At 34.7% G+C, this 26,294-nt stretch overlaps 1 protein-coding gene across 3 annotated transcripts in view; it reads right to left on the bottom strand.

Moving 5' to 3' along the window:
• The window catches only part of WDPCP (WD repeat containing planar cell polarity effector), a 389,996-nt gene that overhangs the window by 285,354 nt on the left and 78,348 nt on the right, over positions 1-26,294 (bottom strand). For 2 of the 3 annotated variants that reach the window (XR_005785465.1, XM_040458282.1), the window contains exons 2-6: positions 10,353-10,437; positions 6,780-6,827; positions 5,883-5,933; positions 4,287-4,357; positions 3,926-3,985 (exon numbers count right to left, since the gene is read on the bottom strand). Coding sequence is in view for 2 of the 3 variants with exons in the window: in XM_040458282.1 (XP_040314216.1) it covers positions 3,926-3,985; positions 4,287-4,357; positions 5,883-5,933; positions 6,780-6,827; positions 10,353-10,413 (291 nt within the window). In the remaining variant the exon portion in view is untranslated. Of the gene's footprint in view, positions 1-3,925; positions 3,986-4,286; positions 4,358-5,882; positions 5,934-6,779; positions 6,828-10,352; positions 10,438-26,294 lie in introns of those variants that run through there. The other variant, XM_040458283.1, reaches the window with a different exon arrangement.

Genomic DNA, 26,294 nt, shown 5'->3' with positions numbered 1-26,294 from the left:
AAAAATAAAAAAAAATAAAGTCATCATGGTTTGCCAACTGTTATTTTATGAGAAAATCAAACTGATTTTCATACAATCGGATGAAAGGAAAGATCAGGTAATGATGCTATCAATTCTATAACTGAGAAAATTATGATAAAATGAGTTCCATAAACTCACAATCTATCTGTGATAGGTTTAGAAAATAATTTGTATTTTTACATAGCATGGCAAGTAATTCATTACAAGAACTAAAAAAAGAAAATTATCTTTTCTTGGCATTTTAAAATTGTACCTGGAAATGCAGAACTGCTATAGAAAGAAATCAGGGTAGAGCTGACTATATTGTATATTTTTGTAGTTGATTGTACATACACGATTCAAATAATTTAATCTAAAATCAACATGTGTGAGTTTACATCTATCTTAATAACACTGCTTTTAAATAATTATGCAATAACCTGCAAATATGAATGTGACTTGACTCATAATAATTTAAAGAATTGAAAAATTCCACCATAGTGGTACACAATTTAATAGTCACTCAATGCTGAAGCTATCATTCCCTTTGTAAAATATTTGTAAAATGAACAGTTTGTAAAATAGTTTAAGAAATTCAAAGCTGGAGGGGCACTTGGGTGGCTCAGACAGTTAAGTGTCTGACTTCGGCTGAGGTCATGATCTCACGGTTTGTGAGTTTGAGGCCCGTGTTGGGCTCTGTGCTGACAGCCCAGGGCCTAGAGCCTGCTTTGGATTCTCTGTCTCCCTCTCTCCCTCTGCCCCTGCCCGACTCATGCTCTGTCTCTGTCTCTCTCTAAAATAAACATTAAAATTTTTTTTAAAAAAAGAAAAATTCAAAGCTGGAAATTATTAAACACTTTCTTAAAATAAAATGATTTTAGAAGACAGCCCCCCAAAAAGAGAGAGAAATATTTTGATAGCCATAAAACTAAAACTATAAATTACATCTCATACTTTTAAATGCATTTCAAACTAGGAATAGGCCTAGTTTGAAAAACCAACTTTAAAAAACAATTTTCCTACAAACATATATATAGGTAAGTCTTGATTTATAAACCGATTTGAATTTGCAAGTGGAGGGAATTATTTTTAAATGGTACAATTTACAGGTCACTGGATCAACAACATGAACTAAGTGTTGGTTTTTATGACAACTATAAAATCTCATTATTCAATAGAGGGGAAAATCCAAGCTCAAACTGTATCCTCTGAAATACTTTAGGTTTCTGTAGTTGCCTTGCTAATTTCCAAACAATTGGACCTTCTGAAGAAATAAGGATCCCTTAAAAAGAAGAAAACCAAGATAAATTCTATAAGTCTTAAATTTGCCATTTTGGGGAGTAAAAATTTTATATCAGTTGAGGTGTGGCCACAGTCAAAGACTGAGAGTTCAACTTTATTAACACCAAGGTATTGAGGGAGTTTTTTCATCCCTTCTTTAAGAATATGTCGTGGTCAACTGTTGCCATCTTAGGGCTAAATATATGGAGAAAACTACTAATAGAAATTTAAGCACATGTTATCTTTAGAGCCGCCACAATGGATAATACACAAAAAGGAGGACCCTAGAGTAGCTTGGGGAGCACTTATTTTGCAACTAATAAAAGGTTAAGGGGATCCTTTTAAAAATTCAGCTTGAACACAAAATTTTTAACTTACTGTAATATAAGAGATCTTTAGGATAATACACATACACATATTTTTAGAAGACTTAGCTCACAGTCTTGTTTAGAAACTGAGGAAGAGGACAGATAATGTTAGGAGGTCTCTCAAAAGCCCTAAAGATGTGGGGACCAATCTGGACTAGTGGGCAGGGTGGAGGTCAAGTTATCTTGCTAAAATAGATCATCATATCAAGAATGTGCTGGTATTAAAAGGACTATTTTAACTTATCAATCACACAAATAAACCACAAAATATGACAGAATATAAAGAAGGATAAATTCCATTGGAAATATTAAAAGTGACTCATTGGTACAACAGCCTAAGAAACCACTATTGTCAGTTTGATGTAAATTACAAAAGTTTATATATATTCTATCATGAAAATTCCTTTTCTGCATTGAATTAATTCAATAGTGAGGGATGTCCTTCTCCTGATTTCACCTATATACAAAACACACAAAGTTGCTTAAAAATTAAAATGCAGTAACGTCTATTTAAAAAGGATTGCCTATTGGGATGCCTCACTGCATATTTTAAGATGCCTGACATGTTCCAACTTACCCTGTGCGATGGTAAGGGTGAGGCCACAAGACACACCTCTTACTATAGGTAGTAGGCTTGCCCTCCAGTCAAATAATTTTGAGCCTGCTTTTAAGGTGAGTAATGGCATTGAGAAGCACAATTTGAGTTGTATTAAGTTTAAAACTTTCTGGAGCATATTTTGTATTCAAGTCTTAAAGTCTGATTAAAAGTTTAATGAAAACGAATTATGAGTTTTTACGTAATTTCACCCTTTGAATACATTCCTAAATCAAATTTAAAAAGTATTATGCTTCTAATAATATTAATTCAGCCTAGCAAACATGCTCTGGAAAATAATAATTCATGCCATTTGAGGAGGTAACTAAATAGTTACCTTCATGAATAAAAGTAGACTAGTTTAAACAAAAAATGAGGAAAAACTAGACTCCACTGAAATGATAGCCCATATTCAAATATTCAGTTAAGATATGTTCCTAATAACCATAAATTCAATGTTGTAGATTTATGGATACAGCCATGGGCCTAAACCTCAAACAAGAGTAGTCAGACCTAAAATAAATCACATTATAAACAAGTATTTAAATCCATACAGAATATTCAATTCCATAAAAGTTATAATTAGTAGTAGTACTCATGTAACTTCAATTACATGTATGAGTAGAATATAACTTAATGATTCTTTTAATCATAAACAAGTCTAATTTTTCTAGGCAACTAGTATTTCTTAAGTGTATAAACAAAGTTGAGGAATTTGTCCATTATTTTGTGATCCAAGGTCAACTAATTATTATGTCCTGAATCTAGACCCATTCAAGATGTAGCTCCTGTTGTCTAGGCCCAAACTGTGCTAACAGAACTTTCTGTAATGGAAATGTTCTGTATCTATATTGTCCATATGATATATGTGGCTACTGAGCACTTAAAATATGGGTGGTGCAACTTTAATTTAATTCTAATTAGTTTCAATTTATTTTATTTATTTTTTTTAATTTTTTTTTTTTAAACATTTATTTATTTTTGAGACAGAGACAGAGCATGAACAGGGGAGGGGCAGAGAGAGAGGGAAACACAGAATCTGAAACAGGCTCCAGGCTCTGAGCTGTCAGCACAGAGCCCGACGCGGGGCTCGAACTCACTGACCATGAGATCATTACCTGAGCCAAAGTCAGACGCTTAACCGACCGAACCACCCAGGCGCCCCTCAATTTATTTTTAAATAGCCACAGTAACTGGTAGCTATGATATTAAACAGCACAACTTAGAGGGTTCAAAAAATAAGAGCAAATGTCTTGTTATGTTAGGTCTAACTCCAGTCCACTTGTTGACTTCCATAAGCATCGTACTCACAAATGCCTGCTAGAGTGATAGGCCAAAAAACCTTCTGCCCTATAGTTTTATCTTCATTCAAAAATATGATTAAATCTATGCCAGTAAACATCTAATATAACATTCAGACAAATCCAAACAAAATATACCATCCAAAAAGATTTTTATTAGCATTTATAGTGTCAGTAAAACTATACTGACTAATGAGGCAGCCTGGTGGCCTGTGTCAATCTGTCTAATGTTAGTTCTAGAATGACTAGAATTCAAACTATGAAATATCCCCTCTTAAAAAGGTTTTGTCCATTACCTATCATAACACAAGAATACCAATTACTGCATAGTTTTCAGCTCCACTGGTTAAACACTGCAAAATCATGTCAAACCATTTTACCTGACAGACATATTTGTTCTTCCATTTGCTCAGCACACAGTGACTGTTTTGCATCAGCTCCTGAAGGAAACAGAAAAAGAGACAATGTAAGTTGGCTATACACACTGTTGTTATCAGTTAAAGTGTTTCTGATTCGCAAGCAAAAAAAACCCAAAAAAGCAAAAGTCCAAAACAAAACAAAACAAAACAAAAAAAAAGATCAGCATGCCACACAAAGATGCAACTGTTTTGGAACTCCTCACTAGACAAAAGCAAAGCTATCATCACTAGGAGAGTTGATCCTTTATGAAAATTAAAGCTGTTGAAAGATGTTTTAAAATAGATTTGTTTGTTGCCATTTTTGAAACTTTTGGAAAGATACCTCCAACTCCTTGAGTGAGTCTCGAAGTTTTTCTGGGCGTCTATTTTTGAGTGTCCATGGATAATCTCGTGCTGGCAAATGAAACATGTACTACAGTTAGTTAAACATGATTTAAAAAGGAAACACTGCTGAGCAGTGTGCCTTGGGAGGATTAAAATAAAACACCTCCTTAATTGAGAGGAAGTGGGCTTCATTTCCATCATCAAATAACAGTCTTTTCAAAAGCTTTGTCATAGGAACAGGATTTTTACCACAAAACAATCTCGGTGATCATAATTTTATGATGACAACCAAAGTGGCTCAGAGAATCCCTGGGAAAGTTTCCTTGTCCTGTGAATCTAGTACCTAATTGTAAATGACCAACTATTTGCCAGAGAAGTAACTTTTTCACATGAATAATTAAAAGTTCAATCCAAAAGAAATTTCAAGTAGCCTTCTCAAACCTAAAAATTCCTATGAGTGAATGAATATACTAAGGAAAGAAATATAAACAAAATATGATGCACAGAATATAAATTTTAAAGTAAACATCACCTATTAACATTTTTATTTAAAATGATCCTCTTTAAAAGCTATACCACAATTCAATAATGATAAGCCTTTTTTTGTTTTAAATGCATTTAATTAAAAGAAAATTATTCTTTAGTAGAAACTCAATGTTAGCTTCAGACAAACTAAAAATAGTTTACTTAAAAGAATAACATGTTAAATCATTACAATGATATCTGTTTTATCAGGAAAATAAATTCATCTTTGAGTTCTCCTAAATAATAATTCTAAATAAAAGTTATATATATGTGCATATGTTCTGTATGCATCCTCCTATAATATATAGTGTATATAGTATAGTCATTTAAATTTTACAGAATTACTATGTATCTTATCTCAGAAAATTAATTTCATTGTATAAACATAATGTATGATGTATAGAGCATATGTACAAGGTTTTAAATTGATGTTGCAGCTACTAATACAGCATTTAAAAAATTAAATGTCAGCTCGACCATTTAAAACAAGGGAACAAGTAGGATTTTCAGCTCTACCTGTATTATATATAAAACTTAAATTATATTTAATTTCACTCATCAAAACCATATTTCATTGTAGCCCAGTTACATATATAATGTATTTATATACCTGAGAACAGATAAGGCTAGAAAGAATAAAATGCTAATATTAATCATTACAAATTTTCATTCTTTTTTACAAATTTTATTTTCTTAAAATGGGTAATATGTATTAATCATTTAGGCATGGTATGTATAATAAAACATTATCAGAATTTAAATATGATATACTTACTTTAAATATAATAAATGATATAAATATGGTTCATTAAGAAAGTTTATGTTCACACAAGCATAGATCTTGTTCAAAACTAGACAGAGATTTCAAAGGTCTGAATTAGAAGTGCCTAAGAAATATAACTCTCATGTTTATATACCTCAACAATGGGAATTTACAATTAAAGAAATTTGGAGGGAGTAACATTTCCTACTTGTACAGAAAGCTTAAAAAAATTTTTAAGACTGAATCTTCAGGGATATTAAAACTCCAGTTTTATAATAATTACAAAAAAATATAGAGTAAGCTTACATTCTGCCAGCTTGTGCTTTTCTTCTAAGTCACCATGTTCTGTCACTGATACTGTGGCAGAAGAGAGAAGGAAGAAAATAAAAATGGAAGTTATTTTAATTTTAATACTTTGTGTTTTGAAATGCACATATATAATGTATATTATGCACATTGTTGAGATTAATGAGTTATGTTAAATTTTTAAGAGGCAGGTGAAAAAATGCCATAAGGTGGATGTTTTCATTTCATAGAGGTATTTCTTAAATTTGTAGTGCAAAGGCTTACATCACACAACAGGTGGGCCAATATCCTGAGCTCACAATCTCATCAGATAGGGAAGAGAACTGCAACGGAGTCCAGAATAGAAGCTGCTTCAGTCTGTCATCAGAACCATGAAGCTAGCCTATTAACCACCAAGCTAAGCATACAGGATGCCCACCCCAGCACCACTTCAACAGAGACCAAAACAGGAAGTAACTAGCTAGAAAGACCTTTTGGCCCATCATGAAACTTCTGGGATTAACAGGATTAATCAGATAAAGAAAATTGATCATTCACTCAGAAATGCCTATTTCAGATATCAGGTGAGGATCCGGGAGGCCAGCACCAGTGGGACCCACGCATTAACAATGCCCTCTACTGGGACACTGATAAATAAACGTGAATAGACTGTCCAGTTATCAGTCAGATCGGCAGTAAAATGAACATTTTCATGTTCTTCTACAGCATTTTCTCAATATTGCTTTATTTTATACAGAACAGATATCAACCTCAACCTTTTTCTAAAGGACTAAAATGACTTTTTTTTAATTTTAGAATTTACCTAATGCTCAAAAAAGAATTTTTTTTAATGGCCAGTATTTTACAGTTTAAAATATTTCATTTATAAAAATTAGTTGTATAGAATACATACTTTACCTGCTGGGTCTTTCTTGTCATAATACTGGTAGATCCCTATGTCTCTATCTATAGAAAAGAAGAAATAACATTAGTTTGTGATAAAAAGTTCTGGGAAATAAGAAGCCAAACCATGCTATATATATGTCAGGATTGGGGTTGGGAGTGGGTAGGCAGGAAGGAGGGCATAAACCATCTTTTTATGTTACTAGAAATAAATAAGATCAAAAGTATATGCGTTCATCTATTCCAGGGATATGTGGGAACTGGAAGGTTTATCAATCTAATTAGAAAAGATTTACACAAAACTGGAAGGGCATGAGGAAAGGAGCAGTAAAAAACTGAAATCAAATAAGACCAACTTTTCTCTTTCACACTTCCTCTGATATTTTTCACAGGGTGCTACCAAAAGGAACTGCCACTAAGCAACGCCATATGTAATTAGTGGATGCAAATACCCTGTTGGATTCTGAGTTGTTGCTTGCTTTTCTCCAGTTTAGCTTGAATCTAGTACAGTGCTTGGGGGAAATTTGCAGGAGAAAAAGAAAATTAGAGGAAAGCATGGGTAAGTTACCTGAAGCTTGTTTAGATTCAAAAAACCTTCCAAATGCATTCAAATTCAGATGTTCTCCTGGGACTAAAAAGCAAAGCAAGGCTTCCTAGAGTGATTTAACCAAGGACTCTGTCTTTGCAACTGAATTACAGGAAAACAAAATAACTGTGTCCATTTTGTTCCTATATGTGAATAGTGAAATATTTTTCCTTTGAATTAACATTTGTTTCCCTCCATGCAAAATAATTCTAGTTACTAACAAAAGAATGCAACTGTTTCTGAAGAAGTGGAAGCAGTACAGGCTGCCCCCTAGTGACTGACTGCTCCAAACTTTCTCAAACTAAACGAAACTTTCAAAAGAGGTATTACAGCTATAGCCAATTTTTTAAATAGAGTTGTTAAAAATATTCAATCCTGTGTACTTATTAAAGCTCTATTCTATTTACCATGCCACTAATTGGAACACATAATTTTTTTTTAAGATTTTATTTTTAAGTAATCTCTACATCCAACATGGGGCTCGAACTTACAACCCGGAGGTCAAGAGACTGCTCTTTTGACTGAGCCAGCCATGCGCACAGAGACATATAATTTTAAAGAATGAAGTTTACTTCTATTATTTAGATTAAAAATATTTAATAAGGGGTGACTGGGAAAGGTTATAAGTAGGGCTCCTAAGATACTGATAATATTTTATTTCTTGAGTGATTTTATGGGCATGTTCATTTTTTGATAGTTCAAAATATACCCTTATGATCTTTATACTTTTCAATATATATAAAAAGGTAGGCTTTCAATAAAAAGGTAGGCTTTTTTAAAATCTAAGAACCATAAGCATTATTTACATGGGCAATGTGTCCTCATATAATATTCCATCATTAGATGCAGCCAAATATTTATAACTCTAGAACAGAACTATGAAGACCATAAAGGCCCTTGAATTCTTTTTATTTTTTTAAGCTTTTTTAAAAAAATGTATTTAAGTAATCTCTATAGCCAATATGTGGCTCCAGCTCATGACCTGGAGATCAAGGGTCACATGCTCTTCTGAGATAGCCAGGCACCCCAAGAACCCCGAATTCTGCATCTGACCCAGAGTAGGCTGTCAAAACCCAATCAGAGCCTAAGCTGGATAAGGAAGGTGTCCATGCAGAATGTCAGGCTGACAGTGTATCAGAACCACAGGTGTCCTTTTCACCGAAGGACATTCACATGGGGCAATGGCCAAATGTGGGTGTCTAGGTGAGGAAGACATCCACATATGGGAAGAGCCCAACATGGTATGTCAGAACCAATGTGAAATGAGAAAGGCATCCACATAGGGGAGGGAATGCCCACTGAGATAGAAGACTGAGTGCATACAGGGTGATTAAGTAAGAAAAGATATGGGAGTCCCAGGTTTCTCACTGTCAGAGAAGAGAAATACAAATATAGAAAGGGAGAAAATTAGAATGAACCCTCTGCTGGTAGATTAGAATTGATTTTCAATAGAGATAGATACAAAAATGAATATAGATGTAAATATATGTACATACATACATACCCTAGGCTCTGCCCACTGAGAGCCTAGTAAAAATGATACTCCGATAGCAATAAGCATACCTAAAGTACCGCTGACTTCTAGATACCACTTCCCTCTAAAAGGAACCAAGCTACTTAGAGAAGTAACTGATTCCAGCACGCTAGGGAATCTTTCTGTTGTGCCAGAAAGAATGGAAATGCTTAAATACTGATAGCGACCTGTCACAAAGACATAGACTCAGCTTGAGTGGGGTTCCACTGGCCACATCAGAAACAATTTAAATATCAAAATAAGTAATGATAGTAATGGATTAAAACCATTGAATAGGAAACCTGAGTCCACAGGGATAAGATAAATAATAAATATACTTAAAGTTTAATAAGAAACAATACATTTACATAATCTCAAAATATCTCCCTATGAAATACTAATTAACTCCAAAGGAAAAGTAACTTTGCAGGGGAGAATACTACCAGACACAATCTTAATGATCATAAACATTATCAATAAAGACACGAATTGAAATTGTACACCACCCAATTAGGATGTGCTGAAAATACACCTCTTCTGGGATATTCACATCAAACATATATAATCTGAAACTTCAGATTTGTTAAAAAAAAACTTCAAACATATCCAAATACAGGGGCCTCTTATAAAATAATTGGCATAAAATCTTCAAAACCGTTAAGGTCACAAAAGTTAAAAAATAAATAAAAATTTTAAGGATGAAAGACAGGAGTAATGTGTGTTTTAACAATGCTTATTAGTATTATGGGATAAAGTATGTATTGTTAGGAAATATCTTTTAAAAAATCTTCTCTTTTGGGGCACCTGGGTGGCTCAGTCAGTTAAGTGTCAGACTCTTGATTTTGGATCAGGTCATGGTCTCATGGGTTTGTGGGATTGAGCCCACATCAGGCCCCATGTCGGGCTCAGTGCTGGGAGTATGGAGCAAAGAAATCCAAAGAACATGAATATAATTAATTGTACACCTTAGCTGCATGTTTGAAATATTACCTTTTTTTTTTTTTTTTAAGTAGGATTCACACCCAGTGCAGAGCCCAACATGGGGCTTGAACTCATGACCTTGAGATCAACACCTGAGCTGAGATCAGAGTTGGATGCTTAACCAACTGAGCCACCTAGGCACTCCTGAAATGTTATCTTAATATCAAATAGAAATACCTTTACCATTAGTTAGCCTACAAATATTTATGAATATAAGTCAGTCATTAGGAACAATCCCAGGAAAAAATTGAACATGTATATCTCCTAAACGGAAACAAATATTAGACCAATATAATTTTCACAACAGAAAATCTAACTCAAATTGAAAAAATAACTTATTCAGAGTAACTAAAAATAATTATTTTTTTCATCAGCCAATTTTTCATTAAGTATAAAAAAATAATGCAACTCAAGCAGAAGAATCTAAACTCTAATCTTTCCTAGTACTTACTTATAACATTGTAACTTATATTTGAAAATGACTGAAATTAATCCAGAGATCATTTACCCCCAATGTGTAAGGTATTCTTCAAAGACCACAGGTGCAGTTCAGTCAAGCAGAAAGACATCTGAAGGCAGAAGAAATCTCCGTCCTGTTTAAAAAATAATTAAAAAGAAATGCCAATTATCTTCCATTGTCAATAAAACCAAGATCTCTTAGAAAAATAATAGAATCATCTGACACTACTGATATTTGAGATATGGCCCATTAGAATAAACATATTTTAATGTACCCTTGGTTAACCATCAAGAAATAAACTCTAGGAAAAAAAAATACACTCTTCCTAAATGTAGTATGTCATCTCATTGAGAAATGTGATAACATGAAAATATATGTTTGAATCTTCAGTAACTTGTTTGATTTTTAAGGCTCTGAGTATATTTAGAATTATTTCATATTTAAGCATTTTAAGAACATTTTTAAGAAAAGGAAACATCTGGGAACTAGTGTATTATGCTAAGTGAAATAAGTCAGAGAAAGATAAATATCATATGATTTCATTCATATGTGGGATTTAAGAAACAAAACAGATGAACATAGGGGAAGGGAAGCAAAAATAATATAAAAACAGAGGAAGGCAAACCATAAGAGACTCTTAAATACAGAAAATAAACAGGGTTACTAGAGGGCTTTGCATGGGGGGGATGGGCTAAATGGGTGATGGGCATTAATGAGGGCACTTGCTGTGATGAGCACTGGGTGTTGTATGTTAAGTGATGAATCACTAACTTCTACTCCTGAAATCATTATTGCATTATTATATGTTAACTAAATTGGATTTAAATAAAATTTTAAAATTTTAAGAATTTAAAAATAAATAAAATATTTATTTAAAAAAAGAAAAGGATTGGGGCGCCTGGGTGGCGCAGTCGGTTAAGCGTCCGACTTCAGCCAGGTCACGATCTCGCGGTCCGTGAGTTCGAGCCCCGCGTCGGGCTCTGGGCTGATGGCTCAGAGCCTGGAGCCTGTTTCTGATTCTGTATCTCCCTCTCTCTCTGCCCCTCCCCCGTTCATGCTCTGTCTCTCTCTGTCCCAAAAAAATAAATAAAACATTAAAAAAAATAAATAAATAAAATAAAAAAAAAAAAAAAGAAAAGGAAACATCTGTTAGGTAATTATTACATATAAACACATTTTGTATTATATTTTTAATATACAAAGCAAATATTTATCATCTCCCACATACAAACAAGCTAATTAAGAGTGGAATTTGTAGGGCACCTGGTTGGCTCAATCAGTTAAGCGTCGGACTTCAGGCTCAGGTCATGATCTCGCGGTCTGTGAGTTTGAGCCCCTCATCAGGCTCTGTGCTGACAGCTCAGAGCCTGTAGCCTGCTTCAGATTCTGTGTCTCATTCTCTCCCCCTCCCCCACTCATGCTCTGTCTCTCAAAACTGAATAAATGTTAAAAAAATAATAATAAAGTGGAATTTGCAAAGTAAATGGTACATAGTTACTATTACAAAAAATATTTACTTAAAGGTAAATGTGTGAAACCACAGTAGTGAATGTTCAGATTAGTTTGTTAATCTGCAGACCCAGACACAGTATTCTACTCTATTAGAAAAAAAAAAAAAAAGATAACAAAAGAGTACATGAAGTATTTCTCCCATTTTTAATATCAAGAGCTAGTGATGGTTATTACTGATACTTTTTCATGAAGGAGAACCCCATTAATTTGGACTAATTGGAGGAAGACCAATATGAATGAGTAAAAAAGTCAACATTTTACAAGTATTTGAAAGAAATTTATTTAACTTCCAAATGTTTGCTTAGAAATACATACAGTACTATACTATGTGGATAGTTCACTATGTATTAGAAATACATAAACTATTGGTATCTTCTTTACAGAGATCACAAAAGAATTGCTCTTTCCAATAAAATTCTGAATAACAAAGAAAGCCTGAAAAATATTTATGACTTTTGTAGACACAAGAAAAAGCTCCCAGCTTCTTTAACATTAGGAGTGACTAAAAACATTTCCCATATTATTCATAAGGGTGATAACCCCAAATAATTTTAGACATAGTAGAAACTTCTTTCATCCTTCCTTTACCTTTACATTTGACCTCAATGTATTAATAATCAAGGAATAGATGCATGTTCAGATAACAAGATGCAGTGTGCCAATATTGAAACAGCAGAGTGAACAATGGCAGCATAAAATAAGGGCCAAGCCTGCCTGGAACAGTGGGGCTCTGAAAAAGCTACAGAGAAGTTGTGAAATGTCAGCAGAGCATCAAAGATGCATAGGATTTCACCAGTTAAATGATAATAAAGAAAATGATGATACCAACAGGCAATACTCGCTAAACACCTCATGAAAAGCATTGTTCTAAACATTATATATATATATATATATATATATATATATATATATATATATATATAACCTTATTTAAGCCTCACAGCTACCCTTTGAAGTAGTACAATTATTACTCCTATAATGAAGAAACTGAGGGACTGAGAAGTCACATAGCCAGCAGTTAGCTGAGGCAGACTTTGAATAGATGCAGACTGGCTCCAGAATCTGTGCTTGAAACCAGAGCACTCTGTAGTATTGGGCTATCTAGAAGGGTGGGAGGGAGAATAGGTAGTAGTGTTGAGTACAAGGATGGCATATCCCAGGCATGGCAGTAGATTAAAATGCATGGTAGAAAGTGACAGAAGGCGCTCCTGGGTGGCTCAGTCGGTTAAGCATCCAACTCTTGGTTTCGGCTCAGGTCATGATCTCGAGGTTCGTGAGATGGAGCCGCAAGCTGAGAGCGCAAAGCCTGCTTGGGATTCTCTTCTCTTCTCTCTCTCTCTCTCTGCCCCTCCCCTGCTCGCACTCTCTATCTCAAAAAATAAACTTTAAAAAAAAAGAAAAAGAAAGTGATAGAAAAATGCAATTGCAAAGGGTAACAAGGAAACAGACTATAAAAATAATAGAAATGTTTGGACTGATCTGAGTTCACTCTCTTCTGTGTACTGAAGTGCCTTAAAAAGGTTAGAGATAGAACAAAGGACCCTTCAATCCCCAGAGCTGCCCAGCTGTCACCAGAAGCTGGCTGCCACTGTATGTAGGTATGGGGTAGAAGAGCTATGAAAGAGGATGAAGTTCCTTATCAGCAGGCAGTACAGAAAAAGTGGTATTAAGCTAATTACAACTTTTTCAATTCAACTGAACTTTATCTTGCAGAGTTGTCTCCTTGGGAGTGACTCTAGTGAGGCTACTATTACTTAAAATATTTCCAAAGCCATATTCTTTGGAATTGTTTTCAGTTAGTTTTATGAGGCTCATTTCAGGATTACTTTATGATATACTTTTTTAAAAACCAAAATACTTACTGTTTTAGAATATGTAAACTGCACCCTTCTCATTTGGATGGGTGAGGTCTAGAATATTGGTTTAAAGAAACAGCTGATAAATTAAATAAATATTTACTTGCATTTAGAAAGCTTAATGAGTATATTCTATACCCTAACTGCCTGGTTTCTTATTCTAACTTCTCAGTTTACTAGCTAACTTGGAAAACTGACATAGCTTCTCTAAGTTCCCCAAGATATATAATGGCCATAATAAAGTACCTACCTCAGGAACTATCTCAAGGGCACTTTTATTCAATTAATTAATTTATTGTTGCCATTGTTGCTGCTGCTACTGCTATTACTCTGTATGTCTAGCACTATGCAAATTTATATGAAAAAAACACAAGGAGTATGTTACATACAATCTCTGACCTTAGACAGTAATTTCACAAGGTGAAATGAATGAAATGAAGAAATGAATAAAACTCTGTACTCCTAAGTGCAGAGTACAATAGGGGTTTTATGAAAGAAAAACATGTATCTGTAGAGAAGTTTCTACACAAGAGAAAGTATTTGGATTAGGACATGCAAATGGGTTAATATTTCACTGGGAACAGAGAAGAATGGATGTGATGAAACAGGAGCATATTTCTTCTGATATTAAGTATCAAAGGTCACAACTTTTAGACTACACTAGAAAATAAAAATTCACATTCTTCAATTTAGTGTCTATTCAGACACCAATAATTAGGATTTATGACAATGTAGACAAAGACAAGGCTGAAATTTAGCTGTTATTAGATACATAAAAAAGTTTTATTATGCAAATTAAATATAAAGTTTTACAGCTAAAGCCAAAAAGGCCACACCTTTACTTACATATCAAAAGAAGACTGCACTTGAAACTCTGCTTTTTTTTTTTCCAATTTAAGTCAATTCAGTAATAAAGAATTTGTCAAAACTTTTCCCTAATAGCAGAAATGGAGAGAAAAGAATACTTTTCCTTGTAATTCACATTGGCCATTTCTAAGAAGCAGGAATGCTTTTAACTTGAAAACCAATAGATCCACTGTCCATATTTTTACTAAGTTTGAAACTCCTATAGTACTCAGAAATTACAGAGTTTGGGGGAGAACAAGCAAAATGAGGTCCATGGAGAGCTTCGAATGTCAAGTGCAAACAAAGCCTGTGACCCTTTGTATTTGGACATAAGGAGAAGATCTGAGAATCGTATGGGTTTGAGCCTATGATCTGGACTTCCAGGTCTTCCAGGTAGGTCAGTACCAAAGATTCATGTCTAGTCCCAATGGAGTGGGAACACTGAGAAAGATGCCCTAGTTCTCAAAATGCTCTGATACATAAATATTATCAATTTGTATTGATATTATTTCCCACTAAAAAATACAGGACAAAGGAAGAGAGGGGCATTCTGCTTTATAAAGGACCCCTTTGGGGGCACCTGGATGACTCAGTAGGTTAAGCAACTGACTCTTGATTTTAGCTCAGGTCGTGATCTCACAGTCGTGAGATCTAGCCCTGCATTGGGCTCCACACTGGGTGTGGAACCTGCTTAAGATTCATTCATTCATTCATTCATTCATTCTCTCTCTCTCTCTCCCCCCCCTTCCTCTCCCTCAGTCCCTTCCCTGCTCATAAGCATACACATGTGTATACACACACAAGCTCTCTCTCTCAAAAAAAAAAAAAAAAATTGAAATAAATAAATAAATAAATAAATAAATAAATAAATAAATACAAAGGACCCCTTTGTGGAACATTTGGTTTAGGGTAATAGCTGTAGAGGATGATACCCAGCTAGCTGTAGGGGATGACACCCAGCAGAAAGTAAGCAGGCCTGGCAGCCATTTGGATAAACATAGTCAACAAAAGTGTGGGATCCAGACAAAATGGGATCCACCCCAGCAAAAGTAGACATGGTGGCCAAGGAGTAATCCATACCACCTGGAGAAACAGCAATAATCAGGTGATGGAGTAAGCCTAACAAATAGTTGGGTGAGGCAAGTGAGAAGAAAATAACCAATGCCCATTAGTAAATGACTGTACTTGTTTATGAGCACATGTGACAACCCCTGCAGACTCCCCAAAATATATACAATTAAGGAGGCTTTGCAGGAGTCATACCCTAGCAGGTAGGCCAAAGATAGTCAAATATGGGTTATTCATCCTTCCTTTCCCCTGAACTTTAAATATCTGCTGATAAGACCATATAAGACTAAAAAGAATTAATGGAGTAAATAAAACAAGTTTATAAAAATCTACAATAACTACATGGGCACAGTGAGAGGGGACCAAGTCATTATCCTTTTTAGCCCTCAAGATGTCTTGCCATCTTTACACTGCAGGTTCTTTAAAAGATACAGACCTTTAAACGTCTTGCATCTTACTCAAGAATGTCACCAGTTAAAAGGAATGCTGGTAACTTCCTCATTTGAAAAATTGCCTGGAGGAAGTAGTCAAGACTGAGCTTGTATTATTCAAATACTGTATTAGTGCATAAATAGTTGTTTTAAAGGAGGGTAAGAAAAGAATTTCAGAAGAATGATGGATTCTGCATTGTGGGATTGGGGTGTGAGCAGAGATTAAAAAGGGAGAGAAATAGGGAGTGCCTTAAAAAGTTAGCTGAGAAATGCTGTCCCTATTCAGTGCCCTTGTCCATTTCTTGGAGTAAAATCCAATGCACAATTTAGAGCTAGAACAAAAGTAGCCATTTAAGGGGTTATGTGGAAAAAAATGATTTAGTAAAAAATACAGCAAATAATCATCCAAATGAAAAGAAAAAGGAAAAACCTCTACAACAACAAAATGCCCATAATTTTTATGTTAAAATAACTTAAATTTCTACAGTTTTCTACCTAAATTCTGTAAGGTAGTTGATGACGGTCCCAGATGCCCCAGAAGCCCATCCTGAACCTAAACCTGCGATCTCCATGAGAGAATAAGCAGCATGATTTAAATCAATCTTGACCTAAATCTAGATGATTGTTCTGCTGTAGAGGCAGAATCTATGACAGTCCAAATACATTCATTCATTCATTCATTCATTCATTCATTCATAGTGCACACAAGTGAGCAGGGGAGGAGCAGAGAAAAAGGGAGAGAATCCCAAGCAGGCACTGCTCTGACAGTTCAGAGCCCGATGTGGGGCTCAATCTCACAAACCATGAGATAATGACCTGAGCCAAAATCAAGAGTCAAACACTTAACCAACTGAGCCACAAACGTACCCCTATGACACCAAATTTTGAGGACAAAATGGTGAGAGGATCCTAGAGAGCCTTCTTACTTTTTACTTCCATTTTTAAAAAGTTTAAAGCCTTCCCTTCAAAACTGGTTACATTGTAATAAATCAATATTTATTTGCCTTAAGAAAATTGTTACCATATAGACTCAATTTTAAGAAAGTAACATGCAAAATAAAAACAGCTGTGTTAAAACACTGCAACTTGCTTTACTTTTGATAATTTTTCTTTTGAAAAAGAAAAACTATGTTTTAGAGGTACAGATTACTTGCCACTAAATAAATCTGCAAAATACTTGTCTTCCTGGTTTCTGAAGTCAGCTATTTTGACTGGTTTGGGAAGAACAGGAAGCTTCAGGGCAAATAAACCCCTAATGTAAAACATGATGGGAAAGGAAAGAATTAACAAATAGAAGACACTGTTCTAGTTTAACAAAGATAAATGATACCTGGCGCCAACGAGACATTTAAAATAAATGTGTTATCAGCACAATACCTCAGAGAGCCTAAGGGAATCTTTGTTGGGCATAAACTTAGAGTGTATACTTGCTATTTATTACCAACAGACTTTCTGAGGAATATCTATTCACCAATTCAAAATGTACAAAAATGCAGACAACTAAAAAAGCATAAATTTAAGATAAACCACTGGTTAACTGTATCATTGGGCAATTTTCAAATTACATGAAACACAGCATATTCCCCCATAATCTCTTGTCAAGCATCAACATAGAATCATTAATAATACCTGTTAAGCATATGCATGAACATAATTAATCAATGTCACATTACCAGAAATTAAGATTCAAAATAATATTTTGAAATATTTAACACTAAACCAAACAATTAAGCAATGAAAACATTTGTGTAAAAGGGCAGAGTGGTCTCAAAATAGAGACCTCTAGCTTGGATTGAACCTACTGCAACAGAAGACTAGAGCATTAGGAACACCAGACCATTGGTACCTCAGAGAGTCCTATGATATTAATTATATTAATTAAATGTCACCAATATTTTGAGCACTTTAGGTGTATGGCATTTTACTGTGAGTCCAATATACGAAGATTTACAAAGTAGAATCTCTACTATCAAATAGTATCCATGTAGCAGATAAAATAACCACAAAAACAACATGAAGTTTATGGTAAGTGCTAATCTAGCAACAAAGGGTGTTCAGTAGGTGCTCTAGTTTGATAATAAAGTAGAAGGGCATTGAGGATTGTTAGTTTTTTTGTGTGTTTCTTTATTTATTTTGAGAGGGGGGCAGGGGCTAAGAGAGAGGGAGAGAGAATGAATTCCAAGCAGGCTCCGCACCATCAGCACAGAGCCTGACACAGGGCTCAAACCCATGAACCATGAGATCATGACCTGAGGGGAAGTTGGATGCTTAACCAACTGAGCCACCCAGCTACCCTGAGGATTGTTAGATTTGACAGAGGGAGAGAAATAAAAATGAGGGAACAGTATACAAAAATTTAAGTTGCAAGGCTTATTTGAGAAATAATAAGCAATTGGTTTGGTGCACAAACAGAAGAGATAAATCAGGGCCACACTAAGGTAGTCGCCATCAGGACTTCACATCTGCTAGGTAGCTAATGAGGAATAGTGACAAGTTTCTGATCTGGTAAGGTATTCTAGAAAAAGTAATCAACAGATCAGAATTGTTGTTGGAAGATTTATTGTATAAGTGGTAATATTGACGGAGTGGAGGAAAAGGATACAAGTAACCTGTTAGAAAATCTACATAGAAAAAGAAATAACACCAATATTCAGTAACAAGAACTTGATTTGGGATGATGGCAGTTGGAAAGTAGCTTAAAAGAAAAAAAAAAAAAACAGATTCAACTGATGTGTTGAAGAAAGAGTCAATATCCTATGGGGACTAATGAATTGTAGAAGCGAGAAAGAAGGAAGAATCTGGAATAACCCCCAATGAATAGGAATCTGGTTACTGCACAGAGAGTGGCCCTTGCCTTGAACATGCTTCCACTGAGCAGGTATGTCTCTATCATCATGTGCCAGGTAAAAGGGAGCCAGTACATTCTCCCCTTGACTACCTCAACTACTCAATCCACACACCTCAATCTGCCCAGCCACTGACTTGGCTGGCTACTCAGTTTCCTGAGTACTTTTCCCTTGCCCCTCAGTTTCTAATTCAGGCTCTCCCTCTTCCTTAGACTGATTCAGCGTCTTCACTCTGTGAAGGACTCACAAACATCAGTTTTCTTAGTTACACCCAGTTTACAAGAACCCCTTACACAGACCTGTTCCCAGTTGGTTTATTCTAGTTTCAAGAGCAGATTTTGAATTCAAACATACACAGAAACAGGTTAGTCTAGAAAAGAAGCATGTTTTGCCAATGTAGGTAAGCTGAACTTTTGACACAGTGGGAATTCAAGATATAAAAGTAGATATGGTTATGTCTAACTGATAGCTATAAATACAGAAAAGGGGCCTGGACTGTACAAAAACTATCTTGGGATTATATAAATAGAAAGTTTAAAATCACTGAGTAAGATCCCAAAACAAAAATAAAGCCAAGGATAGATATTTTGGTAATTCTCCAACAAGAAGATGATGAAAAAGAAATTAAGACAGTATAGTGTCAAAGAAGGAAGGAAGGAAGGAAGGAAGGAAGGAAGGAAGGAAGGAAGGAAGGAAGGAAGGAAAAGAGGGGCATCTGGCTGGCTCAGTCAGTTGGGCATCCAACTTTGACTTAGGTCATGATCTCTTGGGTTTGTGCGTTTGAGCCCCATGTCAGGCTCTGTGCTGACAGCTCAGAGCCTGGAGCCTGCTTTGGATTCTGTGCCTCTCTCTCTCTCTCTCTCTCTCTCTCTCTCTCTCTCTCTCTCTCTCTGCCCCTCCCTTGCTTGCACTCTATCGCTCTCTCAAAAACAAATAAATATTAAGAAAGAAAGGAAGGAAGAAGGAAGTAACAAACAAACGTGTCAAGAAAACAAGAGAAGAAAAAATGGTATATGTGTTTTATTTTAAGTGGCTATATAGTGGTCAAACTTATTCCTGAATTTCAATGTAGAAATGACCTCAATATAGTTTAATTAGAAGTAATGTTTTATCAAGTGCAGAGAGATTAAGTCTTCTAAGGAAGGTGTGGTTCTACTGCTCTGAATGCTGGGCTGTGAGCCAAAATGCCTCATTTCTAATCTAGCTATGACAGACTTACCCCAAACCATTTAACTTCTCTGCCTCAATTTCCCTACTTACAAAAATAAGGATAATGATACTGACCTACATTTGCAACAACGTTGTAAGGATTAATTAGTGTTGTATACTGCTTTGAAGATGAAAAGCACTGAGCATTACTAGTTGGTATTGCATAACTAATTGCCTATTAATACTGAAAATTTTATCCTTTAATTTCATTCAAACAGCAGTTATCACATAAATGTTCTAGCTCCCTCAGTGACATTTACCTTCAATTATTATTATTAAATTATTTTTCTGTATCTAGATCTTTTCTAGATTGTATCATAAGTGTTATTCCATAGGATATAAATATTTGATGAACTCAGAAGTCTAGAACACTTTTTTAACCTAAATATTAAGTATAAATATTCAGGACATATTTATTTGCTAATGAGCAGCCATTGCAAGTATTCAATAAATGCTAAAAGGTAATACTCAAACTTATGAAATTTTAGATTTAAATAACACCAAGAAATTATATGGTAAAAGCAAAATAAAAAAGCACAAAGCAGTGTATTGAAAACACTGTCTCTGGGGCACCTGGGTAGCTCAGTTGGTTAAGGGTCAGACTCTTGATTTCGGCTCAGGTCTTGATCTCATAGTTTGTGAAATCAAACCCTGGTCAGGCTCCAAGCTGTCACTATGGAGCCTGGTTGAGATTCTCTCTCTATCCCTTCTAAATAAACTTTAGAGGTGCCTGGGTGGCTGAGTCAGGTAAGCATCTGACTTTGGCTCAAGTCATGATCTCATGCTTCATGGGTTCGAGACCCGTGTTGGGCTCTGTGCTGACAGCTCAGAGCCTGGACCCTGCTTCAGATTCTGTGTCTCCCTCTGTCTCTGACCCTCCCCCACTCACGTGGTCTCCCTCTCTCTTAAAAATAAACATTAAAAAAATTTTTTTTAAATAAATCAATAGACTTTAAAAAAATGAAAAAAAGTCCTTATTTCGAAAACAACCTATACAACCTAAAAGTATACAAAAAATAGAGAAACTTTTAAATCCATTTTAAATTTATAATAGTAATGCATGCTTATTGTTTTTAAAAATACAAATATGGAAATATTTGATGTTAAAATGAGTATGTTCCCCTCCCAGCTGCCCTCTCCACTGTGAAAGGAGCCACTGCACAGTATGGCATGTGGCCTTCCAGATTTTCTTGATATGCTTACAGTGTGTCCATACCCATACTTACTTCCTTTGTGTTTTTGTAAAGACAAGATTTTATGATACATACCATTTCCTTTTTTCACCTGAACACCACAGCATGGATATTCTCTATCTACATACACAGACTGACTTCATTGTTTGGGTTACTTTCCTCAACTAAAGATTGGATTTATTCAAGTATCTGAAAACATTCTACAATGGAAACTGTTATTAGATGCTGCTTGTTCTGTGCTATGGACCACGCACATACTGCCACGCTGTTTTCAGAAGACTTGAAAGGTCACTAATAGTTTAAAAATTGTACACCTGACAGAGAAGGAAGACAACTTAATGTTTCATCCAGATCCAGAAGTACATCCCTCACTATTTTTTAATACAATGTAAGATGGATGTAAGATGTTTCATTGGATAGTGATCGTAATTTACTTAACCATTTCCTCAATGTACATTCTGTTTCTACTTTTTGCCTTATAATCCCATGAAAACATACATGCACACCTTACATTTTGAGAGGTGATGCCAAACTGGCCTCCGAGATGACTCTGCCAATTTACATTTCTACCAATAACATTACTATCTTTTTCCCTGTATCCTCAATAACATGGAGAATTATCTAACTTTTACATTTTTGCCAATCTGGTATGTGAAAATTGGATTCCTGTAGTTTTCAGTTTCATTTTTCCACTTATTAAAGAGATCAAACACCTTTTCACGTATTTTTAAATAATTTTATTTCTTCTATAAACTACTTGTTTCTATCTTTGCCCATCTTTCCAATGAGTTCTTTATCTCATTCTCTGTGTATTAATAACATTAATCCTTCACTGTATACATTGGACATATTTAGCCCTTGAAATTTTTTCATCAACTTTATACGTGAAGAAAATAAGAGAATACAGAATTCACATTTTTTTGAAAATTGAGCATAACCTAACAGAAAGCTCTCTGAACTCCATTCAGCTAGTGAAGAAGTGGTTCTTCACAGCCGCTCACAGTTGGTCAGATGATGCTATTTCTAGATGAAGCAAAAGACAACAGATTCTTATGTTCCAGGAAAAGTGTGCATCACTCTTAATAAATAAAAGAGGTTAGAGGAGATTCTTTGCCTAGAAAGAAAAGTGGGAGTCCCTTCAAGTTCCCAAAATAAACTGTGGCAAAAATCTTTATAAATCTCCTGTTATACTTAAATTTGGAAAATATTCCCCTCGGGCATTGTTTAAATTGTTTAATTCATTTAAATAGATTTTGTCAGTTTAACATTTTTCATACTGTAAGCAGTTTTGACATTTAGACAATTTATCAATGGCTTCTTTATTGTGGTCTGTTTCCTCTTCTTTCTACTCATTACATGCAACAAATTAAATTTCACTAATATTTAAAGATCAGTGTTGACCTTTGCAAAGCCATTTTCTAGTTCCTGTTAATACAAACATCTTGTTTGCTGATGTTCATTTTCAATATTTTGCTGCACACAATTTCCATTATTCCAAAGAGACTTGTATCCAGTTGAAGTGCATTTTTTCAGTGACCTTGCAAAATAATTGCTATGGCTTATATCAGGAATTTGGTGGTGGGGGGGGGTATGCTTGCATAAGCAAATAATAATAACAACAATAAAATAATCTTTCCCTACCATCTCCTTTATATATGTACCCACCTTTCTTCTCTACAAAAATATGGACTTAATTCTTGTTAGGATGTATTTCAGTCACAACAATAAAAAGACAAAGAAACAGAAATGTTGGCAATACAATCGTGATAATTAATTCTAGATTACAATTGCATATGCTATACATGGATAGAAAGAAATGGGACTTTGAAGACAGAGTAAACTGAATTTCAGGAATAATTCCTAAAGAGCTGAGTTAAAGACAAGAGAACACTGAAATGCTCTTATCTAAACCAATGCTAACTGGTGAAATAATTTGTCAATTTAGATTTACGGTTTTCAAAAGCATATAAATCAAAGAGTGTTGCAAAGTGAGCAAGAATGGAAAAAAAAGATAGAGATCCTTTCTCTTCAAATAGAAAAGACAGTGAAAATTTTTGAAGTGGCCTCCAGCTATCACCTCAACCTTGTCAGATTTCACTTGTCAACACTTTGATGACAGATTGCCACCCCCTCCTCTAAAAAACAAACCCTAGTAACTGTTGAAAGAAACGGCTTCTTATAAAAGTGGAATATCTCATGCAATTTGATAGTTGTATACTTTAAAATCTTTTTTCCCCCAAAGAGACCTGAAAAACCTTTTTCTATGGCTATTATCAAAACTTAAAAGCTGAAGAACACTCCCAGTGTGGGGAAGAATAGGGGGTATAACATTTTTAAATACCTACTTAATGCATTTTATATTCATTATTTCATCTAATCCTCACAGTAACCCTCTGGAATTGTGTACTAAATTGTGCATGTATTTGCCTGCGTACATATGGTGTGCATGGGCATAAAAGTATTTTTCTGGGCAAGGAATAGCAGTTTCTCCAAGGAGTCTTTTTGCCTGCCCTCCCCCAACCCAAATCAACTCTGATAGACTAGAAATCTCTTAATTTAGATATGAAAATAGGTCTAAGGAGGTAAAGTAATTTGCACAAGTTCAGTCAGTTTGTTATAGGAACAGTTAGGGCTAGAATTCATGTCCACAGATTATCTGTGCAGTGCTCTTTCTACTCTACCTCCCTCTGCCTAAATGCTATGCTAAATAGAGCCTTTTAGTTTAGCTTCTGCTTAAGCACCTAAGACAGGTGTCAGTTTAGACTGATGTAATTAATCCATGGTGAAAGATACAGATGAAACCTATTTTCTGGCCAAATTTAATTTATTTTGCTTGGAAAACCCTTGGAGGAAGTTATGTGAATGACTATTTAAGGATTATTTTTAATTAGTATATTAGCAGTTTTTAACTAAAATTATGTATCTAAAACATCTGATTAAAACTGGTATTTCTTAGACACTAAAGAATCTTCACACTATTTACTTAACAAACTTCACAGATAATACAAAACTAAGCTCTAACATGAATTATTAATGTTTTACAGCTGAATGTTAAATGAATTAAGGTCTTCTTTTTAAGTTATTGCATTATATCAGAGGTTTATTTCTATTTTGACTCCCCTTATTGGGTGGTGGTTCTCACTAAATTCACAAGCTCCTCAATCTCTATGACAAGTTCTTAATGAAATGTAAACAAGCCCTAAAAGCTCCCAGTTCATAAGAATTTTGCAGTGAATCCTTTTATATTGTGATTGCATCTTCCTTCATACTCTTTATTCCCTGATTGGTCATTTTCACCTTTACTAATGGCTTGTCACAGCATAATTACTTACATAATACTTTTGGTATTTTGTTTCAGTACTTGAATGGAAAACCAAAGAAGGTAACTCAGGAAAGAACAGCCTTTTCTTACTGAAATGAAGACTGTGAATAACCACCAAGTTCCCCCTGAGAAGGGATCAGTTTCACCTTAATACATTTAATACAGGCATACATCATCACAGCTTAAAATGTTAATAATTTCCTAATGAGTAGAAAATTATTAACTAATATTTAAAAATCAGAATAAAACAAGGAAGATTCTAGATTACAATCATGTTTTACCTTAAAGCCCAAACAAATCATGGATTTAAAAAAAAAATGTTTCCCATGCTTTTCAGACTGGACTGTCTTATCGAGGAGTAAATAGAATAACATATTTGAAAATATGTGGCAAATGACCATTGTTCAATAAATGTCAGTTTCCTTTTCCTCAATATTCATATCTGTAAAACAGACCCCGATTTCAATAGAAAAGAAAAAAATACTCTGATTACTTTAGTGTTTCACTAGGTATCATTTCATCTTCTAATTATTTTAGTTTGGGTCAATCTACATTTGCAAAGCATCTACCATGTCCCAAATTGGGCCAGACATTGTGCTAGGCATTCAATATATAAAGGTGGGAAAAAAACCAAGAACTTACATGTGAGGAGGTGGTAACTTAGTGGAGGATGGGGGGATGGGAAGAGAAAAACAATGAATACAATTACATCAGAGTATGGAAAATAAAGTAGAATCATATCCAAGGAAGAAAGTACAGAGAAAAGAGTTATCAATTCTAACGTCTAACACAATCTCAGCCACAAAAATTGAAATTATAAATCTATTTTCAGAACCAGAGGCCTCTTTAGAGAAAATGAATACCTAGCATAGGACTGGGTCACATAAAGCTACTGTATGCTTCACATTGAAACTTTATGTATATGATAATCAATGTATACATTTAACACAGTGTTGCTTTTTTTTAATCAGAATTCAACATTAAATCAGTAGCACTTTATAATCAATGGTAAATTAGAATGAAGGAAACATTGCCTATATCAATGCTTGATTGAATTTTTTTTTTTGGTAGCACAACCAGTTCAAAGTTGGCAACATACACAAAAATCCTACATAGAGGACCATCCCAATAAAGATAGGGGGTTCAGCACATATAAAATGACAGTAAACAACAGAAAGAAAACTCACAAGGCAAGGAGAATGAGAAATAGGGCAACAAAATAGTTATCAACAAAATTTTGGAGAGTAAAAAGCTGATGGATAAGAGGTAACTGACAATAGACTCCAAAAAGTGTAAAGCCAAGAATACATGTAGGGTGGATGGCTAAGAGCCAGAGAGTTCATGCACTAGAACTCTAAAAAGAGTCTCAGAAACTAGAAGCACCAAGTACTTTTGAAGGAATGCTTAGGATTGAAAACAAGGGAACTGTTTGAAATTCTATGTAAAGAATACTTAGACTTCTAGGTGCTATTCTCTGCCAGCACAGCTGGACTATCCCTCCCTATCATAAAAGAAAACTGTAAAATGACTCTTTAGAGGAGGTTTCAGAGCAACTACTGAAGAAACAAAACATTACTGAAGAATAAGAGAGCTACTCTGAAAAGAAGGAGGAAAGGGAGGAAATAAAAATAAGACAGCCAAAATAAATAACTCAAATGAATGTTGAGGAAATCTCCCAGAAAGTAAAAAGAAATGCATACTTACACA

The sequence above is a fragment of the Herpailurus yagouaroundi genome, unplaced genomic scaffold, assembly GCF_014898765.1.
Source record: "Herpailurus yagouaroundi ecotype Mexico unplaced genomic scaffold, PumYag 221, whole genome shotgun sequence".
Taxonomy (NCBI): Eukaryota; Metazoa; Chordata; class Mammalia; order Carnivora; family Felidae; genus Herpailurus; species Herpailurus yagouaroundi.
Note: the sequence above shows the minus strand (reverse complement) of the source record. Positions and strands in the feature narration are given on the sequence as shown.